This window comes from Oncorhynchus mykiss, chromosome 10 (assembly GCF_013265735.2).
Source record: "Oncorhynchus mykiss isolate Arlee chromosome 10, USDA_OmykA_1.1, whole genome shotgun sequence".
Taxonomy (NCBI): domain Eukaryota; kingdom Metazoa; phylum Chordata; class Actinopteri; order Salmoniformes; family Salmonidae; genus Oncorhynchus; species Oncorhynchus mykiss.
Window position 1 is genome coordinate 87,379,348 of NC_048574.1, and position 24,917 is coordinate 87,404,264.

The window sequence follows — 24,917 nt, forward strand, 5'->3', positions numbered from 1 at the left end:
GACGACCAGAGATATCCTATTACCCAGAAACACACACACGTACCTACCAGTCCCTGTTCTAAGGTGACACTGAGACTTGAACACTGATGGGATCCTTGTATTGTTTTCACAGGATTCTTACTTTTGGTCAGCTTTCGAAAACACTTTGCAGATCTTTCTGACACACGACTAATATCCAAACGCTCTGTAACATTGCAGCCCTCTGAACAGACCCATTTTTTTTTACAGCTTCAGACTTTAGTTCCTGTAATATCCTGAGCTTTTCTCACATCTCCTAGATAAAGAGGGCAGACAACCTTATAGTAAAACATATATATATTCAATGTATTTCTATGGGCTACGGTAGTAAAGGCCAATGTCTCAAATGAATAGGTTCCCAAAACAAGACATTTGAGTAGTTAAATGATCCTTGGTATGACTTTCTTAAAACAATTACACATTGTTTTAGACCCCCCCCCCCCCCCCCCCCCCCCCCAAAAAAAGTCTTAAAAGACTCCATATTAATTTTTATCAGGACAGTTATTTTATTTTACCAGTTAACTACTTCAAGGGTCATTATCGAAGTGGAAAGCGATAACTAACTTGACCGTTGTTATAGACAGGGGTGCAGTTGTCGCCAAGACTCTGATCTGGGGTCAGTTATTAATCTCTCACACTAACGGTTAAGATGAGGGGAAGCTGGTCCTAGAAGTGTACCTCAGGGAACCCCCCCCCCAGAGCGTCCGATTGGTCTGATATTACCTGTTAGAATGCACTATAACATGTCAGCCAATAGGAACCAGAGACGGGATTTGTGGGTGTAACAATAGAATTCTAAATTCAGTATTTCCTGCTGCATTCACACCCAAGTGGGATGTTGGAATTTACCAGTTTGTGAAGGCATAAATAACAGCTGGATGCCTTCACCTGATTTGAACGGTTTTAACAAACTGTGTCAAAATCCATCTGCTTTGTAAACAAAGTGTTAAAAATAACAAAAACGTTTTTCATGTTTTTTTGTTGCATTTTATCTGCCCTAAAAAAGCAGGTTAAGGTCAGAGGTCACCATGTGGGAGAAGCGAACGCTCAGGATGATAGCTTCCCCCACTAGTAGATTACCAGTTGGGAGGGCCCTTCTAGTGGATTTCTCCCAGTCGTATGTGGTAAATTCCCACATGGCTATGAACTAAGCATAAGTCATTTAATGTGATTTGTTTGGTGCGACACCCAAAATGGGTTGACTAACAGGAAGAAGAGAAATGACCAGCTTGGTTTAAACTACATGAACCAGCCAATAGGAACCACAAAGACAGGATGTGGGGTGTCGTTGAAAAAAAGGGGAGGGATTTTATTGGTCAATAGTGAGTTCCAGAGATGCATCTGATTGGGTTATTCATCCGTCTGTTCCGCCACAGCGGTCTCTTCTCACTGACGTAGATTCCATCCAGGAACTTCCTGATGTCCTTCTTGACCGTGGTGACTTGTTGGATCAGAGTGGCTGGAGGAGAGAGAACAAGAGGGAAGGAGAGAGAGAACAAGAGGGAAGGAGAGAGAGAACAAGAGGGAAGGAGAGAGAGAACAAGAGGGAAGGAGAGAGAGAACAAGAGGGAAGGAGAGAGAGAAGAGGGAAGGAGAGAGAGAACAAGAGGGAAGGAGAGAGAGAACAAGAGGGAAGGAGAGAGAGAACAAGAGGGAAGGAGAGAGAGAACAAGAGGGAAGGAGAGAGAGAACAAGAGGGAAGGAGAGAGAGAACAAGAGGGAAGGAGAGAGTGAACAAGAGGGAAGGAGAGAGTGAACAAGAGGGAAGGAGAGAGAGAACAAGAGGGAAGGAGAGAGTGAACAAGAGGGAAGGAGAGAGAGAACAAGAGGGAAGGAGAGAGAGAACAAGAGGGAAGGAGAGAGAGAACAAGAGGGAAGGAGAGAGAGAACAAGAGGGAAGGAGAGAGAACAACTGTTAAGAGTAAAAAAAAACAAATGGGGCACGAGGTTCAGTTCAAACTTCGGGTCTCTAATACGGCCCATAACGCAGGTTACAGGCGTATCATTTCTCTAACGTTGGTTAAAGCCTTGCATGTCAGAAAGATTACAGCATAAAACAAGGTTTTTCAAACTGCAGCATTACAACATGCATTGACTGACACGGTGTGGACATCAGACAGACAGACTCTGGGTAATTCTAACCTCTAATCCTCTTTCTGGACCACCGTTCCCTTCTCAGACACGTAGATTCCGTCCAGGAACTTCCTGATATCCTTGTTTTTGACCGTGGTGGCTTGCTGGATGAGAGCGGCTGGAAGAGAGAGAGAGGAGAGAGAGGCTGGGGTGGTGAGCAGGGTACGGCAGCTTGGAAGGTCACACAGGGGTCAAAGAGGTCAATATACACAAGACCAGTTAGGAGAGGGGAGGGAGAGAGGGGACAGACAGCATCACTACCACTCTGAATTGACAAGTCCGGTTATAGTAGGAGAAAAGGCTATACACCTTAGAATCTAGAACCCCAGTCACAACATTCTAGAATCACAGTCACAACATTCTAGAACCCCAGTCACAACATTCTAGAACCCCAGTCACAACATTCTAGAACCCCAGTCACAACATTCTAGAACCCCAGTCACAACATTCTAGAACCCCAGTCACAACATTCTAGAACCCCAGTCACAACATTCTAGAACCCCAGTCACAACATTCTAGAATCCCACAGTGATGCTGTAAGAGGTAAATAGAGGGAGAAGAGGCATCATTACAGATGTATTCGTAGAATAAACACTAAGAACATCAGACTGGGAGAGAGAACAGAGGGGGTATCTGGGTAATAATACACAGGGTATGAAGGAAACACTAGGACATCAGACCGGGAGAGAGAACAGAGGGGGTATCTGGGTAATAATACACAGGGTCTGAAGGAAACACCAGGACATCAGACTGGGAGAGAGAACAGAGGGGGTATCTGGGTAATAATACACAGGGTCTGAAGGAAACACTAGGACATCAGACTGGGAGAGAGAACAGAGGGGGTATCTGGGTAATAATACACAGGGTCTGAAGGAAACACTAGGACATCAGACCGGGAGAGAGAACAGAGGGGGTATCTGGGTAATAATACACAGGGTCTGAAGGAAACACCAGGACATTAGACCGGGAGAGAGAACAGAGGGGGTATCTGGGTAATAATACACAGGGTCTGAAGGAAACACCAGGAAATCAGACTGGGAGAGAGAACAGAGGGGGTATCTGGGTAATAATACACAGGGTCTGAAGGAAACACCAGGACATCAGACTGGGAGAGAGAACAGAGGGGGTATCTGGGTAATAATACACAGGGTCTGAAGGAAACACCAGGACATTAGACTGGGAGAGAGAACAGAGGGGGTATCTGGGTAATAATACACAGGGTCTGAAGGAAACACTAGGACATCAGACTGGGAGAGAGAACAGAGGGGGTATCTGGGTAATAATACACAGGGTCTGAAGGAAACACTAGGACATCAGACTGGGAGAGAGAACAGAGGGGGTATCTGGGTAATAATACACAGGGTCTGGAGGAAACACCAGGACATCAGACTGGGAGAGAGAACAGAGGGGGTATCTGGGTAATAATACACAGGGTCTGAAGGAAACACCAGGACATCAGACTGGGAGAGAGAACAGAGGGGGTATCTGGGTAATAATACACAGGGTCTGAAGGAAACACTAGGACATCAGACTGGGAGAGAGAACAGAGGGGGTATCTGGGTAATAATACACAGGGTCTGGAGGAAACACCAGGACATCAGACTGGGAGAGAGAACAGAGGGGGTATCTGGGTAATAATACACAGGGTCTGGAGGAAACACCAGGACATCAGACTGGGAGAGAGAACAGAGGGGGTATCTGGGTAATAATACACAGGGTATGAAGGAAACACTAGGACATCAGACTGGGAGAGAGAACAGAGGGGGTATCTGGGTAATAATACACAGGGTCTGAAGGAAACACCAGGACATTAGACTGGGAGAGAGAACAGAGGGGGTATCTGGGTAATAATACACAGGGTATGAAGGAAACACTAGGACATCAGACTGGGAGAGAGAACAGAGGGGGTATCTGGGTAATAATACACAGGGTCTGAAGGAAACACTAGGACATCAGACTGGGAGAGAGAACAGAGGGGGTATCTGGGTAATAATACACAGGGTCTGGAGGAAACACCAGGACATCAGACTGGGAGAGAGAACAGAGGGGGTATCTGGGTAATAATACACAGGGTCTGAAGGAAACACCAGGACATCAGACTGGGAGAGAGAACAGAGGGGGTATCTGGGTAATAATACACAGGGTCTGGAGGAAACACCAGGACATCAGACTGGGAGAGAGAACAGAGGGGGTATCTGGGTAATAATACACAGGGTCTGGAGGAAACACCAGGACATCAGACTGGGAGAGAGAACAGAGGGGGTATCTGGGTAATAATACACAGGGTATGAAGGAAACACCAGGACATCAGACTGGGAGAGAGAACAGAGGGGGTATCTGGGTAATAATATACAGGGTCTGAAGGAAACACCAGGACATCAGACTGGGAGAGAGAACAGAGGGGGTATCTGGGTAATAATACACAGGGTCTGGAGGAAACACCAGGACATCAGACTGGGAGAGAGAACAGAGGGGGTATCTGGGTAATAATACACAGGGTCTGGAGGAAACACCAGGACATCAGACCGGGAGAGAGAACAGAGGGGGTATCTGGGTAATAATACACAGGGTCTGAAGGAAACACTAGGACATCAGACTGGGAGAGAGAACAGAGGGGGTATCTGGGTAATAATACACAGGGTCTGAAGGAAACACCAGGACATCAGACTGGGAGAGAGAACAGAGGGGGTATCTGGGTAATAATACACAGGGTCTGGAGGAAACACCAGGACATCAGACTGGGAGAGAGAACAGAGGGGGTATCTGGGTAATAATACACAGGGTCTGGAGGAAACACCAGGACATCAGACTGGGAGAGAGAACAGAGGGGGTATCTGGGTAATAATACACAGGGTCTGGAGGAAACACCAGGACATCAGACTGGGAGAGAGAACAGAGGGGGTATCTGGGTAATAATACACAGGGTCTGAAGGAAACACCAGGACATCAGACTGGGAGAGAGAACAGAGGGGGTATCTGGGTAATAATACACAGGGTCTGAAGGAAACACCAGGACATCAGACTGGGAGAGAGAACAGAGGGGGTATCTGGGTAATAATACACAGGGTATGAAGGAAACACTAGGACATCAGACTGGGAGAGAGAACAGAGGGGGTATCTGGGTAATAATACACAGGGTCTGAAGGAAACACTAGGACATCAGACTGGGAGAGAGAACAGAGGGGGTATCTGGGTAATAATACACAGGGTCTGAAGGAAACACCAGGACATCAGACTGGGAGAGAGAACAGAGGGGGTATCTGGGTAATAATACACAGGGTCTGAAGGAAACACTAGGACATCAGACTGGGAGAGAGAACAGAGGGGGTATCTGGGTAATAATACACAGGGTCTGAAGGAAACACTAGGACATCAGACTGGGAGAGAGAACAGAGGGGGTATCTGGGTAATAATACACAGGGTCTGAAGGAAACACCAGGACATTAGACCGGGAGAGAGAACAGAGGGGGTATCTGGGTAATAATACACAGGGTCTGAAGGAAACACCAGGACATCAGACTGGGAGAGAGAACAGAGGGGGTATCTGGGTAATAATACACAGGGTCTGAAGGAAACACCAGGACATCAGACTGGGAGAGAGAACAGAGGGGGTATCTGGGTAATAATACACAGGGTCTGAAGGAAACACCAGGACATCAGACTGGGAGAGAGAACAGAGGGGGTATCTGGGTAATAATACACAGGGTATGAAGGAAACACTAGGACATCAGACTGGGAGAGAGAACAGAGGGGGTATCTGGGTAATAATACACAGGGTCTGGAGGAAACACCAGGACATCAGACTGGGAGAGAGAACAGAGGGGGTATCTGGGTAATAATACACAGGGTCTGAAGGAAACACCAGGACATCAGACTGGGAGAGAGAACAGAGGGGGTATCTGGGTAATAATACACAGGGTCTGAAGGAAACACCAGGACATCAGACTGGGAGAGAGAACAGAGGGGGTATCTGGGTAATAATACACAGGGTCTGGAGGAAACACCAGGACATCAGACTGGGAGAGAGAACAGAGGGGGTATCTGGGTAATAATACACAGGGTCTGGAGGAAACACCAGGACATCAGACTGGGAGAGAGAACAGAGGGGGTATCTGGGTAATAATACACAGGGTATGAAGGAAACACCAGGACATCAGACTGGGAGAGAGAACAGAGGGGGTATCTGGGTAATTATACACAGGGACAGGTCTGGCGGTGGCTAGTGTCTGGGTCTGTCTGTGAAGGAAACACTACGACTGTGGGGGGGGGGGGGGGGGGGGGGGGGGTGATGTGTGTCGCCTCACCAGAGTTAGACACCAGCTCAATATCGTTCCCCTCCAGAATCAACTCATCCTTCTGGGCTGCAGACACGGCACAGGACACACCTGAGAGAGAGAGACAGGGAGACAGACAGAGAGACGAGACAGACAGAGGGAGAGAGGGACAGAGGGAGGAGACCGTCAGCCAGGCATCTCTGCATTGGAAATGGCCACACAAATGGCCACAAGCTAGAGCTTGTAAATGCTCCAGGCTTCTACAGAGGATTCCTCTACAGGTAGGTAGGTTAGAACTAGGAGAACCATCTTAAAAGATGAATTAAAACAGCGTTTCAAACCATTGAGTAGCCCGTTTATTCATAGCGCCTCCAGCTCAAAGTGGTGTGCTGCTCTGAAACCTGCCTACCGTTGTCTATATGCACTAGACTGGCCAATGGGAAGTGCTCGTTAAACACTGGTTCAAAAATAACTGGTGGCCCTGTCACATTCCCCCCCGTTCCGTCCCAGACTCGCCCTGTCACATTCTCCCCTCCCCCGGTCCGTCCCAGACCCCCCATCCGTCCGTCCCAGACTCACCCTGTCACACACCACCCCCCCCCCCGGTCCGTCCGTCCGTCCCAGACTCTTCCTCCCCCCCCCAGACTCACCCTGTCTCATGCGGACCCGACGGATGTATTTCTCCCCCAGGAAGTTCCTGATCTCCACCAGAGCTCCACTCTCCTGCATCACAACGTTGATGGGGAAATGGGCGTACACCGAGCGCATCTTATAGCGGAAACCCTGGAGAGAGGAGAGAGAGGGTTAAAAGAACGAAGAGAGGGGTCCTAGAACAGAGCGAGGGGTCCTAGAACAGAGCGAGGGGTCCTAGAACAGAGCGAGGGGTCCTAGAACAGAGCGAGGGGTCCTAGAACAGAGCGAGGGGTCCTAGAACAGAGAGAGGGGTCCTAGAACAGAGAGAGGGGTCCTAGAACAGAGAGAGGGGTCCTAGAACAGAGCGAGGGGTCCTAGAACAGAGCGAGGGGTCCTAGAACAGAGCGAGGGGTCCTAGAACAGAGCGAGGGGTCCTAGAACAGAGCGAGGGGTCCTAGAACAGAGCGAGGGGTCCTAGAACAGAGCGAGGGGTCCTAGAACAGAGAGAGGGGTCCTAGAACAGAGAGAGGGGTCCTAGAACAGAGAGAGGGGTCCTAGAACAGAGAGAGGGGTCCTAGAACGTCTGGAGTCAGTGTCTCGTACAGCAACAAACAGTCAGGGTATTTATCAGCTGGTCTGGAGTCAGTGTCTGGTACGGCAACAAGCAGTCAGCTGGTCTGGAGTCAGTGTCACTCACCATGGTAACTAACTGTAGGGTCAACACCTCACCATGGTAACTAACAGTAGGGTCAACACTCACCATGGTAACTAACAGTAGGGTCAACACCTCACCATGGTAACTAACAGTAGGGTCAACACTCACCATGGTAACTAACAGTAGGGTCAACACTCACCATGGTAACTAACAGTAGGGTCAACACTCACCATGGTAACTAACAGTAGGGTCAACACCTCACCATGGTAACTAACAGTAGGGTCAACACTCACCATGGTAACTAACAGTAGGGTCAACACCTCACCATGGTGACTAACAGTAGGGTCAACACTCACCATGGTGACTAACAGTAGGGTCAACACTCACCATGGTAACTAACAGTAGGGTCAACACTCACCATGGTAACTAACAGTAGGGTCAACACCTCACCATGGTAACTAACAGTAGGGTCAACACTCACCATGGTAACTAACAGTAGGGTCAACACTCACCATGGTAACTAACAACACTCACCATGGTGACTAACAGTAGGGTCAACACTCACCATGGTAACTAACAGTAGGGTCAACACTCACCATGGTAACTAACAGTAGGGTCAACACCTCACCATGGTAACTAACAGTAGGGTCAACACCTCACCATGGTAACTAACAGTAGGGTCAACACTCACCATGGTAACTAACAGTAGGGTCAACACCTCACCATGGTAACTAACAGTAGGGTCAACACTCACCATGGTAACTAACAACACTCACCATGGTAACTAACAGTAGGGTCAACACCTCACCATGGTGACTAACAGTAGGGTCAACACTCACCATGGTGACTAACAGTAGGGTCAACACTCACCATGGTAACTAACAGTAGGGTCAACACTCACCATGGTAACTAACAGTAGGGTCAACACCTCACCATGGTAACTAACAGTAGGGTCAACACTCACCATGGTAACTAACAACACTCACCATGGTGACTAACAGTAGGGTCAACACCTCACCATGGTAACTAACAGTAGGGTCAACACTCACCATGGTGACTAACAGTAGGGTCAACACTCACCATGGTGACTCCCTTGATCATGTTCTGGACGTGACTGCAGATGGTCCTGACTGTGGCCAGCTCCTTCCTGTTGCCCCACCATTTATCCACACGCAGCTGGAACACAGAGAGGGGAGAGATGTTTCTGTACAGCACTTTTGAGATATCAGCCGATGTACAGAGGAGAGACACACACCTGATGTAAGGAGGGGCTTTATAAATACATTTGATTTGATTTACCAGCAGAACTGTCAGTTAGCAACGCTTCACGACACCATTAAATCAGTTAATTCCAGGGAGAGAAAAGCAACGATCAGCTGAAGAAGGTTCCCTTCTGTGTCCCCACATGATTGGATCAGCCCAAAGTTACCAGGTTGGTAGCTAGCCAATGAGGTAACAGGACGTAACAAAAAATGTAAACAAAATGGTCAACGACAGGGGCATGATGGGAATTCACTATAGGAAGATTTAAAACGTTAAAAATCAGCAGGTAATGTGTGGCTGGCAGAATCAGGGGTTGTGTAACTTGAAGAGACATGTGTGTTGGACGTCATGCCTCCTGGTGTGTCTGCACCCTAAAAACACACAAAGCTCAGGAAACTGTTGCTTGTCGAAACATCTGTTGTGTTTTTATTTAACTAGGCAAGTCAGTTAAGAATGTTTATTTATTTTGGCCTGCAGATCTGTACCTTGTCAGCTCGGGGGTTTGAACTTGCAACCTTCCGGTTACTAGTCCAACGCTCTAACCACTAGGCTACCCTGCCGCCCCTCCGCTCTAACCACTAGGTTACCCTGCCACCTCTACCCTGCCGTAAACAACAGGATGGCATTAATACCTCTCACTATATACCATTTACTCAGTTCTTTTCCCTGCTTAGCGACAGGGCGGCCCAGCGACAGGGCGGCCCAGCGACAGGGCGGCCCAGCGACAGGGCAGCATCTCCTCTTCTGACCCTTAGGTTTCCCACCACATATTAGGTCCCATCTTCTGACCCTTAGGTTTCCCACCACATATTAGGTCCCATCTTCTGACCCTTAGGTTTCCCACCACATATTAGGTCCCATCTTCTGACCCTTAGGTTTCCCACCACATATTAGGTCCCATCTTCTGACCCTTAGGTTTCCCACCACATATTAGGTCCCATCTTCTGACCCTTAGGTTTCCCACCACATATTAGGTCCCATCTTCTGACCCTTAGGTTTCCCACCACATATTAGGTCCCATCTTCTGACCCTTAGGTTTCCCACCACATATTAGGTCCCATCTTCTGACCCGACTTACAAAGGAAGACGTTTATTTTTTTGCTGTAGTTTTGGTGCAACCGTGATGCTAACGGGAATCGCCGGGACACTCACTTGTTTCTCTAGAGGCGCTTTCTGAAACAACGATACAGCCAAGCCTCGTCATTACAACAGTTATCTGGGAGACCCCCCCACCACCCCGTAGTCACACAGTACCCCACCCCTTAGAGCCCTGGGCATGATGAGTACCAGTGCATTGAAGTGTAGGATGAAGCCCATCACCAAGTACTTTCTATAGACAAGCCTCCGTACCTTTTTGTGCGTCTTCCCCAACAGGCTGAGTTCCAGGTTGATGTGGTTGAACTCCCTGCGGAGAACCCCCCGGGGTCCCTTGACGATGACGGTCCGTCCCTTCAGCCTCACCTCGACTGGGGGGGGGCACGGCAGAGACGACAGGGGTCAGACACACACACAGAGAGAACCAGTAACTAGCTAGACAATCTTAACCACACCACTAGAATATATGGCATTAAAACCCAACTATAGTCAGGCTAAAATGCTGGATTGATGAAGACAGGCACCAGCGATGCCTCTTGAGGATGCCAGCCAGAGACAGACTACAGTAACTTAGTGGAATGGCATTCAGTTAGTGTAGTCCTTTTCTGGGGGGCTGAACCAATAACTCACTAGGCAACATAGGTAAACATTTGACTCTATAGTCTGGTTACTATTCCTTGATTAGTCCATTGATAGATTCCACGGTTATCAACATGTTGGATGGTTCAGTAAATGAACCGCGGATTTGTTGGAGTTAAACTTACCACCGTCGGGGATATCCACAGTCTGGTTACTGAGAATGGTCTTCATTCTGGGGTTAGACAGAGAGTCAAGTCAGGTGGAGTTGACGATTACAATACATTATATTACCCAACTAACGTTACGGAGCGGACTGGGGATTTCAGGACGAGTTTTAACTTTAGTTAACTAACGTCAGGCAGGTATCTAACATCATGTGTGTGTGTTTACACGGCTGTCATATTTAGGTAACTCGTTGTTGATAACGTCATACAATACGTAACCCGGTACATCCAGTTGACTGTCCAAATGAAACCCTTAACGTTAAACGTTAATTAAAAGAGGCAGAAGGAAACTAGTCAACTATAACAGACAGGCATGCAACTAACCAGTCAGATAGCGAGTCATGAACACTGTCCCCCCCTCTCCCTCCTCCCAATGGCAAACAACTTTTATAACCTACACATGTAATTAAAGCGGTCTGAAACAATGCGACCATGTACATACAAGACAAACGTTATATGTTACACACGTTGAGCATTATTCACGTTGCCCTGGCTACTAAAAAGACGGATAGGCAGGCATAGGGGGGCGACTGCGGCCTAGGATAGAGGGGTGGGTGGCAAAACAAACTATATATAGTTATAGCGACTGGTTTTGGGGGTGGAAATAACAAATGCGAAACGTCAATATACATATAGCAAATTCGTAAAGGTGAAAAATTACGCGTTTTAGATATCGAGGAACACAGATGGAGTTTGATTTTCAGCGATAGAAACGTTATCCACCATTTCTTACCTCGCCGGTAGTAGAGGAAAGGACGAAGGAAAGACGTCAGCACGCAATTGTAGTCTTCGTACGTGCTTACGCCATCACGGCGCTACGCGTTGATCAGACGTAACTAAACAATTGATGATGATGGATGCAAAACACTGCGATATATTGATAAATTATACGTCTTTGGTCCCCAGGGGGGAAAAAAAACATCGCATTTAGAATAAATCTGTATATAAAAAGAATCGAGATCAATTGATTAATTAAGTAGCGGACGAAATCATTTCTTATTTTCTAAGTTTTATTTTAATACCAGGCCTAAGTACTCGATCCCAGAGAAATGTTTTGTCAATGACAGACGCTAGCAAATGTTAGTTAAAGTCATGGCTTTGGTCAAACAAAGTTATTTTATTGCGGGTCGTTTCTCCAGCAACCACCGGTGGTTGAATCCCAAATGCAACCAACATGTAAGTACATCTACTTGACCGATAATCACTGAAATGTCTCTCTTTGTTTTATACAACGTTTATACTAGCTAACTAAGTATGGCTAATGCTAACATAAGTAGCTGATTAGATCCTCCTTGGCCGCTGGCCTCGGGTTACTGATTTAGCAGAGGCATCATGTGTAGCTAGATAATATCCGGTCCGTGTGTAGGTGTACGCCGTCAGCGGACTGACCACAGCGGCCAGGTCATCCCAGACACAGAAGGACCGCAAGAAGGAGCTGTCCGATGACGGGCCCGGCCTCCAGGACTTTATATCCGGGGAGCTGTCTGAGAAGAACAACTGGGAGGAGTACAGGGGTAACCTGAAGAGACAGAAGGGAGAGAGGTGGGGGGAATAGAGGTTCCTTTATATATGATGCTTCCTTTATATATGACGCTTCCTTTATATATGACGCTTCCTAAACGGTACACTATTCCCTATGTAGTGCACTACTTTTGACTCTGACCCCATGGGGCTCTGGTGGATGGAACGGGACCTATGTGTGTACCTAAACAATTTGTCTGTACTACCTATTCCCTATATACAGGTTATTTTAATGTCACCTTTTGTTTATCTAGGCAAGTCGGTTAAGAACAAATTCTTATTTACAATGACGGCCTACCAAAAGGCCTCCCAGGGGGGCTGGGATTAAAAATAAAATGTAAAAATAGGACAAAACACACAACGACAAGAGAGACACCACTACATAAAGAGAGACCGAAGACAATATAGCATGGCAGCAACACAGCATGGCAGCAACACATGACACAGCATGGCAGCAACACAGCATGGCAGCAACACAGCATGGCAGCAACACATGACACAGCATGGCAGCAACACAGCATGGCAGCAACACAACATACAGCATGGCAGCAACACATGACAGCAACACAGCTAGGCAGCAACACAACATGGCAGCAACACAGCATGGCAGCAACACTGCATGGCGGCAACACATGACACAGCATGGCAGCAACACAACATGGCAGCAACACATGACACAGCATGGCAGCAACACAACATGGCGGCAACACATGACACAGCATGGCAGCAACACAACATGGCAGCAACACAGCATGGCAGCAACACATGACACAGCATGGCAGCAACAAGATTGAATACAGGGTTGCAAAATGATCCCAGATTTCCCAGAAATCCTGGTTGGAGGACTCCATATGTCCTGCTCATCTCATCTCATCTCTTCCAAGTGGGATTTCTATAAAACCTGGGAATGTTAGGGAACGCTTCTAGAATGTTGCAACTCTAAACTCAACTCTAAGCCCCGCCTTATCTCAGCTCACTGGTCACCATAGCAGCACACACCCGTAGCACACGCTCCAGCAGGTATATCTCACTGGTCACTCCCCAAAGCCAATTCCTCCTTTGGTCGTCTTTCCTTCCAGTTCTCTGCTGCCGATGACTGGAACAAACTGCAAAAATCTCTGAAGCTGAGACTCATATCTCCCTCACTAGCTTTAAGCACCAGCTGTCAGAGCAGCTCACAGATCACTGCACCTGTACATAGCCCACCTATAATTTAGCCCAAACAACTACCTCTTTCCCTACTGTATTTAATTAAGTTATTTATTTTGCTCCTTTGCACCCCCTAATTTTTATTTCTACTTTGCAACTACCTCATCCCCATATTGTTATTTATTTATCTTGCTATTTTGCACCCCAGTATCTCTACTTGCACATCCATCTTCTGCACATCTACCATTCCAGTGTTTAATTGCTATATTGTAATTACTTTGCCACCATGGCCTATTTATTGCCTTAACTCCCTTATCTTACTACATTTGCACTCACTGTATATAGACTGTTTTCTATTGTGTTATTGACTGTATGTTTGTTTATTCCGTGTGTAATAAAACTCTTGAGTCCGTTGAACACAGGACCGTGTCCGTCCACTAACCAATGTCTGGGTGACTGTTGTGATAGGCTGAGACTTCCCCCGTGGCTGAAGACTGAGATTCCTATTGGCAAGAACTACAACAAGCTGAAGAACACCCTGAGAGACCTCAACCTGCACACGGTGAGTTGGGGTGTGTGTGTGTGTGTGTGTGTGTGTGTGTGTGTGTGTGTGTGTGAGAGAGACCCTTTTCAAGTATGTTTCGTTCTCGTGTTTTCATGTTGTTTAGGTGTGTGAGGAGGCCAGGTGTCCTAACATTGGGGAGTGTTGGGGAGGAGGGGAACATGGTACGGCCACAGCTACCATCATGGTGAGTTTACTAGGAGACCAGGTGTCCTAACGTTGGGGAGTGTTGGGGAGGAGGGGAACATGGTACGGCTACAGCAACCATCATGGTGAGTTTACTACTCACATATTGACTTGTATATCTGACAACTCAACCACACGTACTGACATACGCATGTCTCTCTCTCTCTGTCTCTGTCTCTCTCTCTATTTCTCTCTCTCTCTCTCTGTCTCTCTGTCTCTCTCTCTGTCTCTGTCTCTCTCTCTGTCTCTGTCTCTCTCTCGCTCTCTCTCTCTCTGTCTCTCTCTCTCTGTAGTTGATGGGGGACACATGTACCCGTGGCTGTAGGTTCTGTTCTGTGAAGACCGCTCGTCAGCCCTCTCCCCTGGACCCAGATGAGCCCTATAACACAGCCAAGGCCATCGCTGCCTGGGGACTGGACTATGTGGTTCTGACCTCTGTGGACAGAGACGGTAGTAACTCACACATCTCCTTCTGTTTCTCTCCCTTTTTATATACAGTGGGGCAAAAAAGTATTTAGTCAGCCACCAATTGTGCAAGTTCTCCCACTTAAGAAGATGAGAGAGGCCTGTAATTTTCATCATAGGTACACTTCAACTATGACAGACAAAATTAGAAAAAAAATCCAGAAAATCACATTGTAGGATTTTTAATGAATTTATTTGCAAATTATGGTGGAAAATAAGTGGCCAAACCCAGACGACGCTGGGCTAATTGAGCGCCGCCCTACGTGACTCCCAATCACAGCCGGTTGTGATACAGCCTGTATTCGAACCAGGGTCTGTAGTGACGCCTCTAGCACTGAGATGCAGTGCCTTAGACCGCTGTGATACAGCCTGGAATCGAACCAGGGTGTCTGTAGTGACGCCTCTAGCACTGAGACGCAGTGCCTTAGACCGCTGCGCCACTCGGGAGCCGTGACTCAAATATCTCTTTTCGTTCTCTGTTGTCTTGTTCCATTAGTCTCCCCTCTCCAGGTCCACTTCCTGTTTATTTCTCCTAGACACAGGACAGCCATGGCATCCACCGTCCAATGTAACGCTTTCTCTGAACGTCTGCTGTTGATGTGAATCTTGTCTGCCTGAAGTCAGTGACCTTAACGACCTGCCTGTCGACTGATTGGTTAATGGGTCGTTGTGTTTGACAGATATCGCTGACGGAGGGGCGGAGCATTTTGCCAAGACCGTCTCCAACCTGAAGGAGAGGTACTCATCCATCATCCATCATCCATCATCCATCCTTTCAGCCATTAATTCATCCATCCGTCCTTTCAGCTATTAATTAATTAATTCATCCATCATTCATCCTTTCAGCTATTAATTAATTAATTCATCCATCCATCCTTTCAGCCATTAATTAATTCATCCATCCATCCATCATTCATCCTTTCAGCTATTAATTAATTCATCCATCCATCCATCATTCATCCTTTCAGCCATTAATTAATCCATCCATCATTCATCCTTTCAGCCATTAATTAATCCATCCATCATTCATCCTTTCAGCCATTAATTAATCCATCCATCATTCATCCTTTCAGCCATTAATTAATCCATCCATCATTCATTCTTTCAGCCATTAATTCATCCATCCATCCATTCATCCTTTCAGCCATTAATTAATCCATCCTTTCAGCCATTAATTCATCCATCCATCCATTCATCCTTTCAGCCATTAATTAATCCATCCATCCTTTCAGCCATTAATTAATCCATCCATCCATTCATTCATCCTTTCAGCCATTAATTCATCCATCCTTTCAGCCATTAATTCATCCATCCATCCATCCATTCATCCTTTCAGCCATTAATTCATCCATCCTTTCAGCCATTAATTCATCCATCCATCCATTCATCCTTTCAGCCATTAATTCATCCATCCATCCTTTCAGCCATTAATTAATTCATCCAGCCATCCATTCAGCTATTAATTCATTAATTAATCCATCCATCATCCTTTCATTCATCCATCCATCCGTCTATCTGTCTGTCCAGTCTGTATATGACTGACTTATTAAACCACTTTGTCTTCTGACTAAATGTTGTTGTCTCATCCAGGAAGTCCCAGATCACGGTGGAATGTCTGACCCCTGATTTCAACCCCTTTGTCTTCTGACTAAATGTTGTTGTCTCATCCAGGAACTCCCAGATCATGGTGGAATGTCTGACCCCTGATTTCAACCACTTTGTCTTCTGACTAAATGTTGTTGTCTCATCCAGGAACTCCCAGATCATGGTGGAATGTCTGACCCCTGATTTCAACCACTTTGTCTTCTGACTAAATGTTGTTGTCTCATCCAGGAACTCCCAGATCATGGTGGAATGTCTGACCCCTGATTTCAACCACTTGGCCTTCTGACTAAATGTTGTTGTCTCATCCAGGAACTCCCAGATCATGGTGGAATGTCTGACCCCTGATTTCAACCACTTGGCCTTCTGACTAAATGTTGTTGTCTCATCCAGGAACTCCCAGATCATGGTGGAATGTCTGACCCCTGATTTCAACCACTTTGTCTTCTGACTAAATGTTGTTGCCTCATCCAGGAAGTCCCAGATCATGGTGGAATGTCTGACCCCTGATTTCAACCACTTTGTCTTCTGACTAAATGTTGTTTTCTAATCCAGGAAGTCCCAGATCATGGTGGAATGTCTGACCCCAGATTTCAACCACTTTGTCTTCTGACTAAATGTTGTTGTCTCATCCAGGAACTCCCAGATCATGGTGGAATGTCTGACCCCTGATTTCAACCACTTGGCCTTCTGACTAAATGTTGTTGTCTCATCCAGGAACTCCCAGATCATGGTGGAATGTCTGACCCCTGATTTCAACCACTTTGTCTTCTGACTAAATGTTGTTGCCTCATCCAGGAAGTCCCAGATCATGGTGGAATGTCTGACCCCTGATTTCAACCACTTTGTCTTCTGACTAAATGTTGTTGTCTCATCCAGGAAGTCCCAGATCATGGTGGAATGTCTGACCCCTGATTTCAACCACTTTGTCTTCTGACTAAATGTTGTTGTCTCATCCAGGAACTCCCAGATCATGGTGGAATGTCTGACCCCTGATTTCAACCACTTGGCCTTCTGACTAAATGTTGTTGTCTCATCCAGGAACTCCCAGATCATGGTGGAATGTCTGACCCCTGATTTCAACCACTTTGTCTTCTGACTAAATGTTGTTGTCTCATCCAGGAAGTCCCAGATCATGGTGGAATGTCTGACCCCTGATTTCAACCACTTTGTCTTCTGACTAAATGTTGTTGTCTCATCCAGGAACTCCCAGATCATGGTGGAATGTCTGACCCCTGATTTCAACCACTTTGTCTTCTGACTAAATGTTGTTGTCTCATCCAGGAACTCCCAGATCATGGTGGAATGTCTGACCCCTGATTTCAACCACTTTGTCTTCTGACTAAATGTTGTTGTCTCATCCAGGAACTCCCAGATCATGGTGGAATGTCTGACCCCTGATTTCAACCACTTTGTCTTCTGACTAAATGTTGTTGTCTCATCCAGGAACTCCCAGATCATGGTGGAATGTCTGACCCCTGATTTCAACCACTTTGTCTTCTGACTAAATGTTGTTGTCTCATCCAGGAACTCCCAGATCACGGTGGAATGTCTGACCCCTGATTTCAACCACTTTGTCTTCTGACTAAATGTTGTTGTCTCATCCAGGAAGTCCCAGATCACGGTGGAATGTCTGACCCCTGATTTCAACCCCTTTGTCTTCTGACTAAATGTTGTTGTCTCATCCAGGAACTCCCAGATCATGGTGGAATGTCTGACCCCTGATTTCAACCACTTGGCCTTCTGACTAAATGTTGTTGTCTCATCCAGGAACTCCCAGATCATGGTGGAATGTCTGACCCCTGATTTCAACCACTTTGTCTTCTGACTAAATGTTGTTGTCTCATCCAGGAACTCCCAGATCATGGTGGAATGTCTGACCCCTGATTTCCGAGGAGATCTGGCGGCGGTGGAGAAGATCGCCCAATCAGGGCTGGACGTTTACGCCCACAATGTGGAGACCGTCCGCGAGCTGCAGAGGTACGGGCCCTGACCCTTACGTGACCCTATACCCTATACAGGGGACTACGTTTGACTCGGGGCCCATAGGGAACAGGGGGTTGTTAGGGGACGCAGACTGTAAAGCATGGCTACACTGTTAGGACCCTGGTCAATATACCTCTACCTGTCTGTCTGGTCTCAGAATAACTATACCTGTCTGTCTGGTCTCAGAATAACTATACCTGTCTGTCTACCTGTCTGTCTGGTCTCAGAATAACTATACCTGTCTGTCTACCGTTAGGGGACGCAGACTGTAAAGCATGGCTACACTGTTAGGACCCTGGTCAATATACCTCTACCTGTCTGTCTGGTCTCAGAATAACTATACCTGTCTGTCTGTCTGGTCTCAGAATAACTACCTGTCTGTCTACCTGTCTGTCTGGTCTCAGAATAACTATACCTGTCTGTCTGGTCTCAGAATAACTACCTGTCTGTCTACCTGTCTGTCTGGTCTCAGAATAACTATACCTGTCTGTCTGGTCTCAGAATAACTACCTGTCTGTCTACCTGTCTGTCTGGTGTCAGAATAACTATACCTGTCTGTCTACCGTTAGGGGACGCAGACTGTAAAGCATGGCTACACTGTTAGGACCCTGGTCAATATACCTCTACCTGTCTGTCTGGTCTCAGAATAACTATACCTGTCTGTCTGTCTGGTCTCAGAATAACTACCTGTCTGTCTACCTGTCTGTCTGGTCTCAGAATAACTATACCTGTCTGTCTGGTCTCAGAATAACTATACCTGTCTGTCTGGTCTCAGAATAACTATACCTGTCTGTCTGTCTACCTGTCTGTCTGGTCTCAGAATAACTATACCTGTCTGTCTGTCTGTCTACCTGTCTGTCTGGTCTCAGAATAACTATACCTGTCTGTCTGTCTGTCTGGTCTCTGTCTACCTGTCTGTCTGTCTGGTCTGTCTACCTGTCTGTCTGTCTGTCTGGTCCATCATGCTCTTTCTCCCTGACCTGCTCCACTGTGAACCCAATGAAAGGAAACCGCTTCAGCTGTAGCCTGGGTTCCAGTCTGTTTCTCCCTGACCTGCTCCACTGTAAACCCAATGAAAGGAAACAGCTTCAGCTGTAGCCTGGGTTCCAGTCTGTTTCTCCCTGACCTTCAGCTGTAGCCTGGGTTCCAGGCTGTTTCTCCCATCATTCCAGTGCTCGTCTTGACACCGAGTACAAGGAGTGGAATGTTAACACAACAGGTTCTGGATTCCAGGCTACTTCTATTTTTCTTCATGGATTCCCCAGTGAACCATATGTGTCCCCCCCCCCATGGTGCAGTACACTTCCTGTCCACCAGGTAGGGGGAAGGAGATGGTGAATTTGCTGTGAAGGACCTGTCTTTGTTAAGAGGTTGTAATACCGACTCTGACCAGCAGGTGGCAGCAAAACGCCCCCGTTTTTTAAAATAGAAACTTGACTGTTGTACCACGTCTATCCTAGACAATAACCTTCATATAATGGACTCTGGTCCAACTTAGTGCACTTAATAGGGAATAGGGTGCACTTCATAGGGAATAGGGTGCGCTTCATAGGGAATAGGGTGCACTTCATAGGGAATAGGGATGCAGTTCAAATGAAGTGCACTTCATAGGGAATAGGGTGCACTTCATAGGGAATAGGGATGCAGTTCAAATGAAGTGCACTTCATAGGGAATAGGGTGCACTTCATAGGGAATAGGGATGCAGTTCAAATGAAGTGCACCTCATAGGGAATAGGGTGCACTTCATAGGGAATAGGGTGCACTTCATAGGGAATAGGGTGCACTTCATAGGGAATAGGGTGCACTTCATAGGGAATAGGGTGCACTTCATAGGGAATAGGGTGCACTTCATAGGGAATAGGGCACCATTTGGGACTGGATTCAAAGGTTTTTGCAGTTCACCTGAATACAGATCGGCACCAGAGGAACCGTCGAGGCTGAATATATTGTCCGTAACTTACTGACAGAAAAGAAATCATTTATATTTTATTTTCATGACCTTTTGACCCCACAGACACGTCCGTGATCCGCGGGCGAACATCGACCAATCCCTGAATGTCCTGCGTCACGCCAAGGCCGTCAGACCAGACATTCTCACCAAGACCTCCATCATGTTGGGTCTCGGAGAGACGGACCGGCAGATCTATAACACACTGACTGGTACACACACACACACACACACACACACACACACACACACACACACGTCTGGGAGAGACGGACCGACAGATTTATTACACATTGACCGGTACACACACACACACACACGTCTGGGAGAGACGGACCGGCAGATTTATAACACACTGACCGGTACACACACACACACACACACACACACACACACACACACACACACACACGTCTGGGAGAGACGAACAGATATTATATATTTGTAACCAGTAACGGTGTTGTTGTTGTTGTTGTTGTTGACAGAGCTGAGAGAGGCAGGAGTGGATTGTCTAACACTGGGACAGTACATGCAGCCCACCAAACGCCACCTCAAGGTACAGCGTGCACACACACACACACACACAGAGCCAACCACCCAGGCAGCAGGATTTCAGTTCAGAATAACCGTGTGTGTGTGTGTGTGTGTGTGTGTGTGTGTGTGTGTGTGTGTGTGTGTGTGTGTGTGTGTGCAGGTGGAGGAGTATGTAACTCCTGAGAGGTTTGGCCACTGGGAGGAGGTGGGGAAGGAGATGGGATTCGTCTACACAGCCAGCGGACCCTTAGTGCGCTCCTCATACAAAGCAGGTGAGACACGGATACACACACAGACACGGAGACACACACAAGGAGACACACACAGACACGGAGAGACACACACAGACACGGAGACAGACACACACAGACAGACACACACAGACACGGAGAGACACACACAGACACGGAGACACACACAAGGAGACACACACAGACACGGAGACATAAATATGGATACTACTAATCAGAGTAGATTCATTCACCTCCTTATAAATAAAAACTCTGATTAACTCACTCCACCCTCTCCACTCCTCTCATTCTCCACTCCTCTCATTCTCCACTCCTCTCATTCTCCACTCCTCTCATTCACCACTCCTATCATTCTCCACTCCTATCATTCTCCACCCCTATCATTCTCCACCCCTATCATTCTCCACCCCTATCATTCTCCACCCCTATCATTCTCCACCCCTATCATTCTCCACTCCTCTCATTCTCCACTCCTATCATTCTCCACCCCTATCATTCTCCACTCCTATCATTCTCCACCCCTATCATTCACCACTCCTATCATTCTCCACTCCTATCATTCTCCACCCCTATCATTCTCCACCCCTATCATTCTCCACCCCTATCATTCTCCACCCCTATCATTCTCCACCCCTATCATTCACCACTCCTATCATTCTCCACCCCTATCATTCTCCACTCCTCTCATTCTCCACCCCTCTCATTCTCCACCCCTCTCATTCTCCACCCCTCTCATTCTCCACTCCTCTCATTATCCACTCCTCTCATTCTCCACTCCTCTCCACCCCTCTCATTCTCCACTCCTCTCCACCCCTCTCATTCTCCTCTCTTCTCATTCGCCACTCCTCTCATTCGCCACTCCTCTCATTCTCCACTCCTCTCATTCTCCTCTCCACTCCTCTCATTCTCCACTCCTCTCATTCTCCACTCCTCTCCACCCCTCTCATTCTCCACTCCTCTCATTCTCCACCCCTCTCATTCTCCACCCCTCTCATTCTCCACCCCTCTCATTCTCCACTCCTCTCATTCTCCACTCCTCTCATTCTCCACACCACTCCTCTCATTCTCCACCCCTCTCATTCTCCACTCCTCTCATTCTCCACTCCTCTCATTCTCCACACCACTCCTCTCATTCTCCACACCACTCCTCTCATGCTCCACCCCTCTCATGCTCCACCCCTCTCATGCTCCACCCCTCTCATGCTCCACCCCTCTCATGCTCCACCCCTCTTTCTCCACCCCTCTCATGCTCCACTCCTCTCATTCTCCACTCCTCTCATTCTCCACTCCTCTCATTCTCCACTCCTCTCATTCTCCACTCCTCTCATTCTCCACTCCTCTCATTCTCCACCCCTCTCATTCTCCTCTCCTCCTTCTCCACCCCTCTCATTCTCCACTCCTCTCCACTCCTCTCATTCTCCACACCACTCCTCTCATGCTCCACCCCTCTCATGCTCCACCCCTCTCATGCTCCACCCCTCTCATGCTCCACCCCTCTCATGCTCCACCCCTCTTTCTCCACTCCTCTCATTCTCCACTCCTCTCATTCTCCACTCCTCTCATTCTCCACTCCTCTCATTCTCCACTCCTCTCATTCTCCACCCCTCTCATTCTCCTCTCCTCCTTCTCCACCCCTCTCATTCTCCACTCCTCTCCACTCCTCTCATTCTCCACTCCTCTCTCTCAGGTGAGTTCTTCCTGAAGAATCTGTTAGAGAAGAGGAAGGCAGCGGCAGAATAACCTGATCACCTGGACTCACCTTTACCTGAATCCTGACGTCTCCTCCTTTCAGATTCCTCTCTCCCTCCATAAAGCTACTCTAGATAACACTGTATTACAATATAATATACCACAATAGCTACAATATAAAGTTCTCCAATCCAGAATATGAGCTACTACAGGACTCTGTTCATGTTGATGTCTCGTTCTGTACATTATAACCAGTGATGTCGTGGGGGGTAAATACCTGGGAAGATAAAGGGGGGGTAAATACCTGGGAAGATAAAGGGGGGGGTAAATATCTGGGAATATAAAGGGGGGGTAAATATCTGGGAATATAAAGGGGGGGTAAATATCTGGGAAGATAAAGGGGGGGTAAATACCTGGGAAGATAAAGGGGGGGTCGACCTCCACTCCACCACTGGCTATAGATGTATGATTCATATCAGTCAGCAACACACACATTCACACAGTCAACCTGAGTCGACCAACGCATCAGGAGGGTAGAGGGGGACCACTTAAGGTTGGACAATACGGGGGGACTGATTTAAGTGGGACACCCATGGTGGGTTGGGGGGGGTTGGGGGGGGTCAGTGGTTGTTGGAATGGCAGTCCCAGATGCCATCCTATTCACTACTAGTAGTACCACTATATAGGGAATAGGGGGCCAGTAGTCCACTATATAGGGAATAGGGGGCCAGGAGTCCACTATATAGGGAATAGGGGGCCAGGAGTCCACTATATAGGGAATAGGGGGCCAGTAGTCCACTATATAGGGAATAGGGGGCCAGTAGTCCACTATATAGGGAATAGGGGGCCAGTAGTCCACTATATAGGGAATAGGGGGCCAGGAGTCCACTATATAGGGAATAGGGGGCCAGGAGTCCACTATATAGGGAATAGGGGGCCAGGAGTCCACTATATAGGGAATAGGGGGCCAGGAGTCCACTATATAGGGAATAGGGGGCCAGGAGTCCACTATATAGGGAATAGGGGGCCAGGAGTCCACTATATAGGGAATAGGGGGCCAGGAGTCCACTATATAGGAAATAGGGGGCCAGTAGTCCACTATATAGGGAATCGGGGGCCAGGAGTCCACTATATAGGGAATAGGGGGCCAGTAGTCCACTATATAGGGAATAGGGGGCCAGGAGTCCACTATATAGGGAATAGGGGGCCAGTAGTCCACTATATAGGGAATAGGGGGCCAGTAGTCCACTATATAGGGAATCGGGGGCCAGGAGTCCACTATATAGGGAATCGGGGGCCAGTAGTCCACTATATAGGGAATAGGGGGCCAGTAGTCCACTATATAGGGAATAGGGGGCCAGTAGTCCACTATATAGGGAATAGGGGGCCAGTAGTCCACTATATAGGGAATCGGGGGCCAGGAGTCCACTATATAGGGAATCGGGGGCCAGTAGTCCACTATATAGGGAATCGGGGGCCAGTAGTCCACTATATAGGGAATAGGGGGCCAGGAGTCCACTATATAGGGAATAGGGGGCCAGTAGTCCACTATATAGGGAATCGGGGGCCAGGAGTCCACTATATAGGGAATCGGGGGCCAGTAGTCCACTATATAGGGAATCGGGGGCCAGGAGTCCACTATATAGGGAATCGGGGGCCATTTTGAGACGAAGCCAGAGAACGGTCCCAGTTTTAACTCCACAACACAATAATTAGATTATTGACATGATACTCGGATGAGAGAGAATGACTTGAGGGGTTTGAAATGTGTTGCTATGTGATCGATGTGTTGCTATGTGACTTGGAGTGTTGTTTTATAATGACTCACGGTTGTACATTAAAAGTATTAAATCATGACTTATCATTCCAATGTGTGTGTGTGTGTGTGTGAGAGATTGGGGAAATATGAATCTAGTGGGTTAATGGACAGGGCCATAGTGCACTAGATAGGGAATAAGGAACTAGGGCCCTTAGTGCACTAGATAGGGAATAAGGAACTAGGGCCCTTAGTGCACTAGATAGGGAATAAGGAACTAGGGCCCATAGTGCACTAGATAGGGAATAAGGAACTAGGGCCATAGTGCACTAGATAGGGAATAAGGAACTAGGGCCATAGTGCACTAGATAGGGAATAAGGAACTAGGGCCAT

At 47.5% G+C, this 24,917-nt stretch overlaps 2 protein-coding genes across 2 annotated transcripts; one reads left to right on the top strand and one right to left on the bottom strand.

Annotated features, from left to right (window-relative positions):
* Positions 1–1,296: 1,296 nt before the first annotated feature.
* Positions 1,297–11,704, bottom strand: LOC110515653 (60S ribosomal protein L9). Its single transcript, XM_036934407.1, has 8 exons — positions 11,608–11,704; positions 10,836–10,882; positions 10,327–10,442; positions 8,794–8,889; positions 7,076–7,208; positions 6,456–6,536; positions 2,161–2,269; positions 1,297–1,477 (listed from the first exon to the last, which is right to left on the bottom strand). Exons 2-7 carry the CDS (start codon positions 10,879–10,881, stop codon positions 2,163–2,165), a joined length of 579 nt encoding a protein of 192 aa, XP_036790302.1. The 5' UTR covers position 10,882; positions 11,608–11,704; the 3' UTR covers positions 1,297–1,477; positions 2,161–2,162.
* Positions 11,705–11,724: 20 nt separating this feature from the next.
* On the top strand, positions 11,725–23,290 carry LOC118936497 (lipoyl synthase, mitochondrial-like). Its single transcript, XM_036934406.1, has 11 exons — positions 11,725–12,050; positions 12,241–12,416; positions 14,013–14,106; positions 14,213–14,293; positions 14,586–14,742; positions 15,438–15,495; positions 18,211–18,339; positions 20,361–20,506; positions 20,780–20,850; positions 20,989–21,100; positions 22,767–23,290. Exons 1-11 carry the CDS (start codon positions 11,952–11,954, stop codon positions 22,817–22,819), a joined length of 1,176 nt encoding a protein of 391 aa, XP_036790301.1. The 5' UTR covers positions 11,725–11,951; the 3' UTR covers positions 22,820–23,290.
* The last annotated feature ends 1,627 nt before the right edge of the window (positions 23,291–24,917 follow it).

Coding starts and splice junctions, on each gene's coding strand:
- LOC110515653 (XM_036934407.1), bottom strand. CDS start 10,881: ATGAAGACCATTCTCAGTAACCAGACTGTGGATATCCCCGACGGTG. Junction 10,443..10,835: donor TGTGGATATCCCCGACGGTG/GTAAGTTTAACT, acceptor GCCCCCCCCCAG/TCGAGGTGAGGCTGAAGGGA. Junction 7,209..8,793: donor TGATCAAGGGAGTCACCATG/GTGAGTGTTGAC, acceptor TCCTCTCTCCAG/GGTTTCCGCTATAAGATGCG.
- LOC118936497 (XM_036934406.1), top strand. CDS start 11,952: ATGTTAGTTAAAGTCATGGCTTTGGTCAAACAAAGTTATTTTATTGCG. Junction 12,417..14,012: donor AAGAGACAGAAGGGAGAGAG/GTGGGGGGAATA, acceptor CTGTTGTGATAG/GCTGAGACTTCCCCCGTGGC. Junction 18,340..20,360: donor ACCGTCCGCGAGCTGCAGAG/GTACGGGCCCTG, acceptor TTGACCCCACAG/ACACGTCCGTGATCCGCGGG.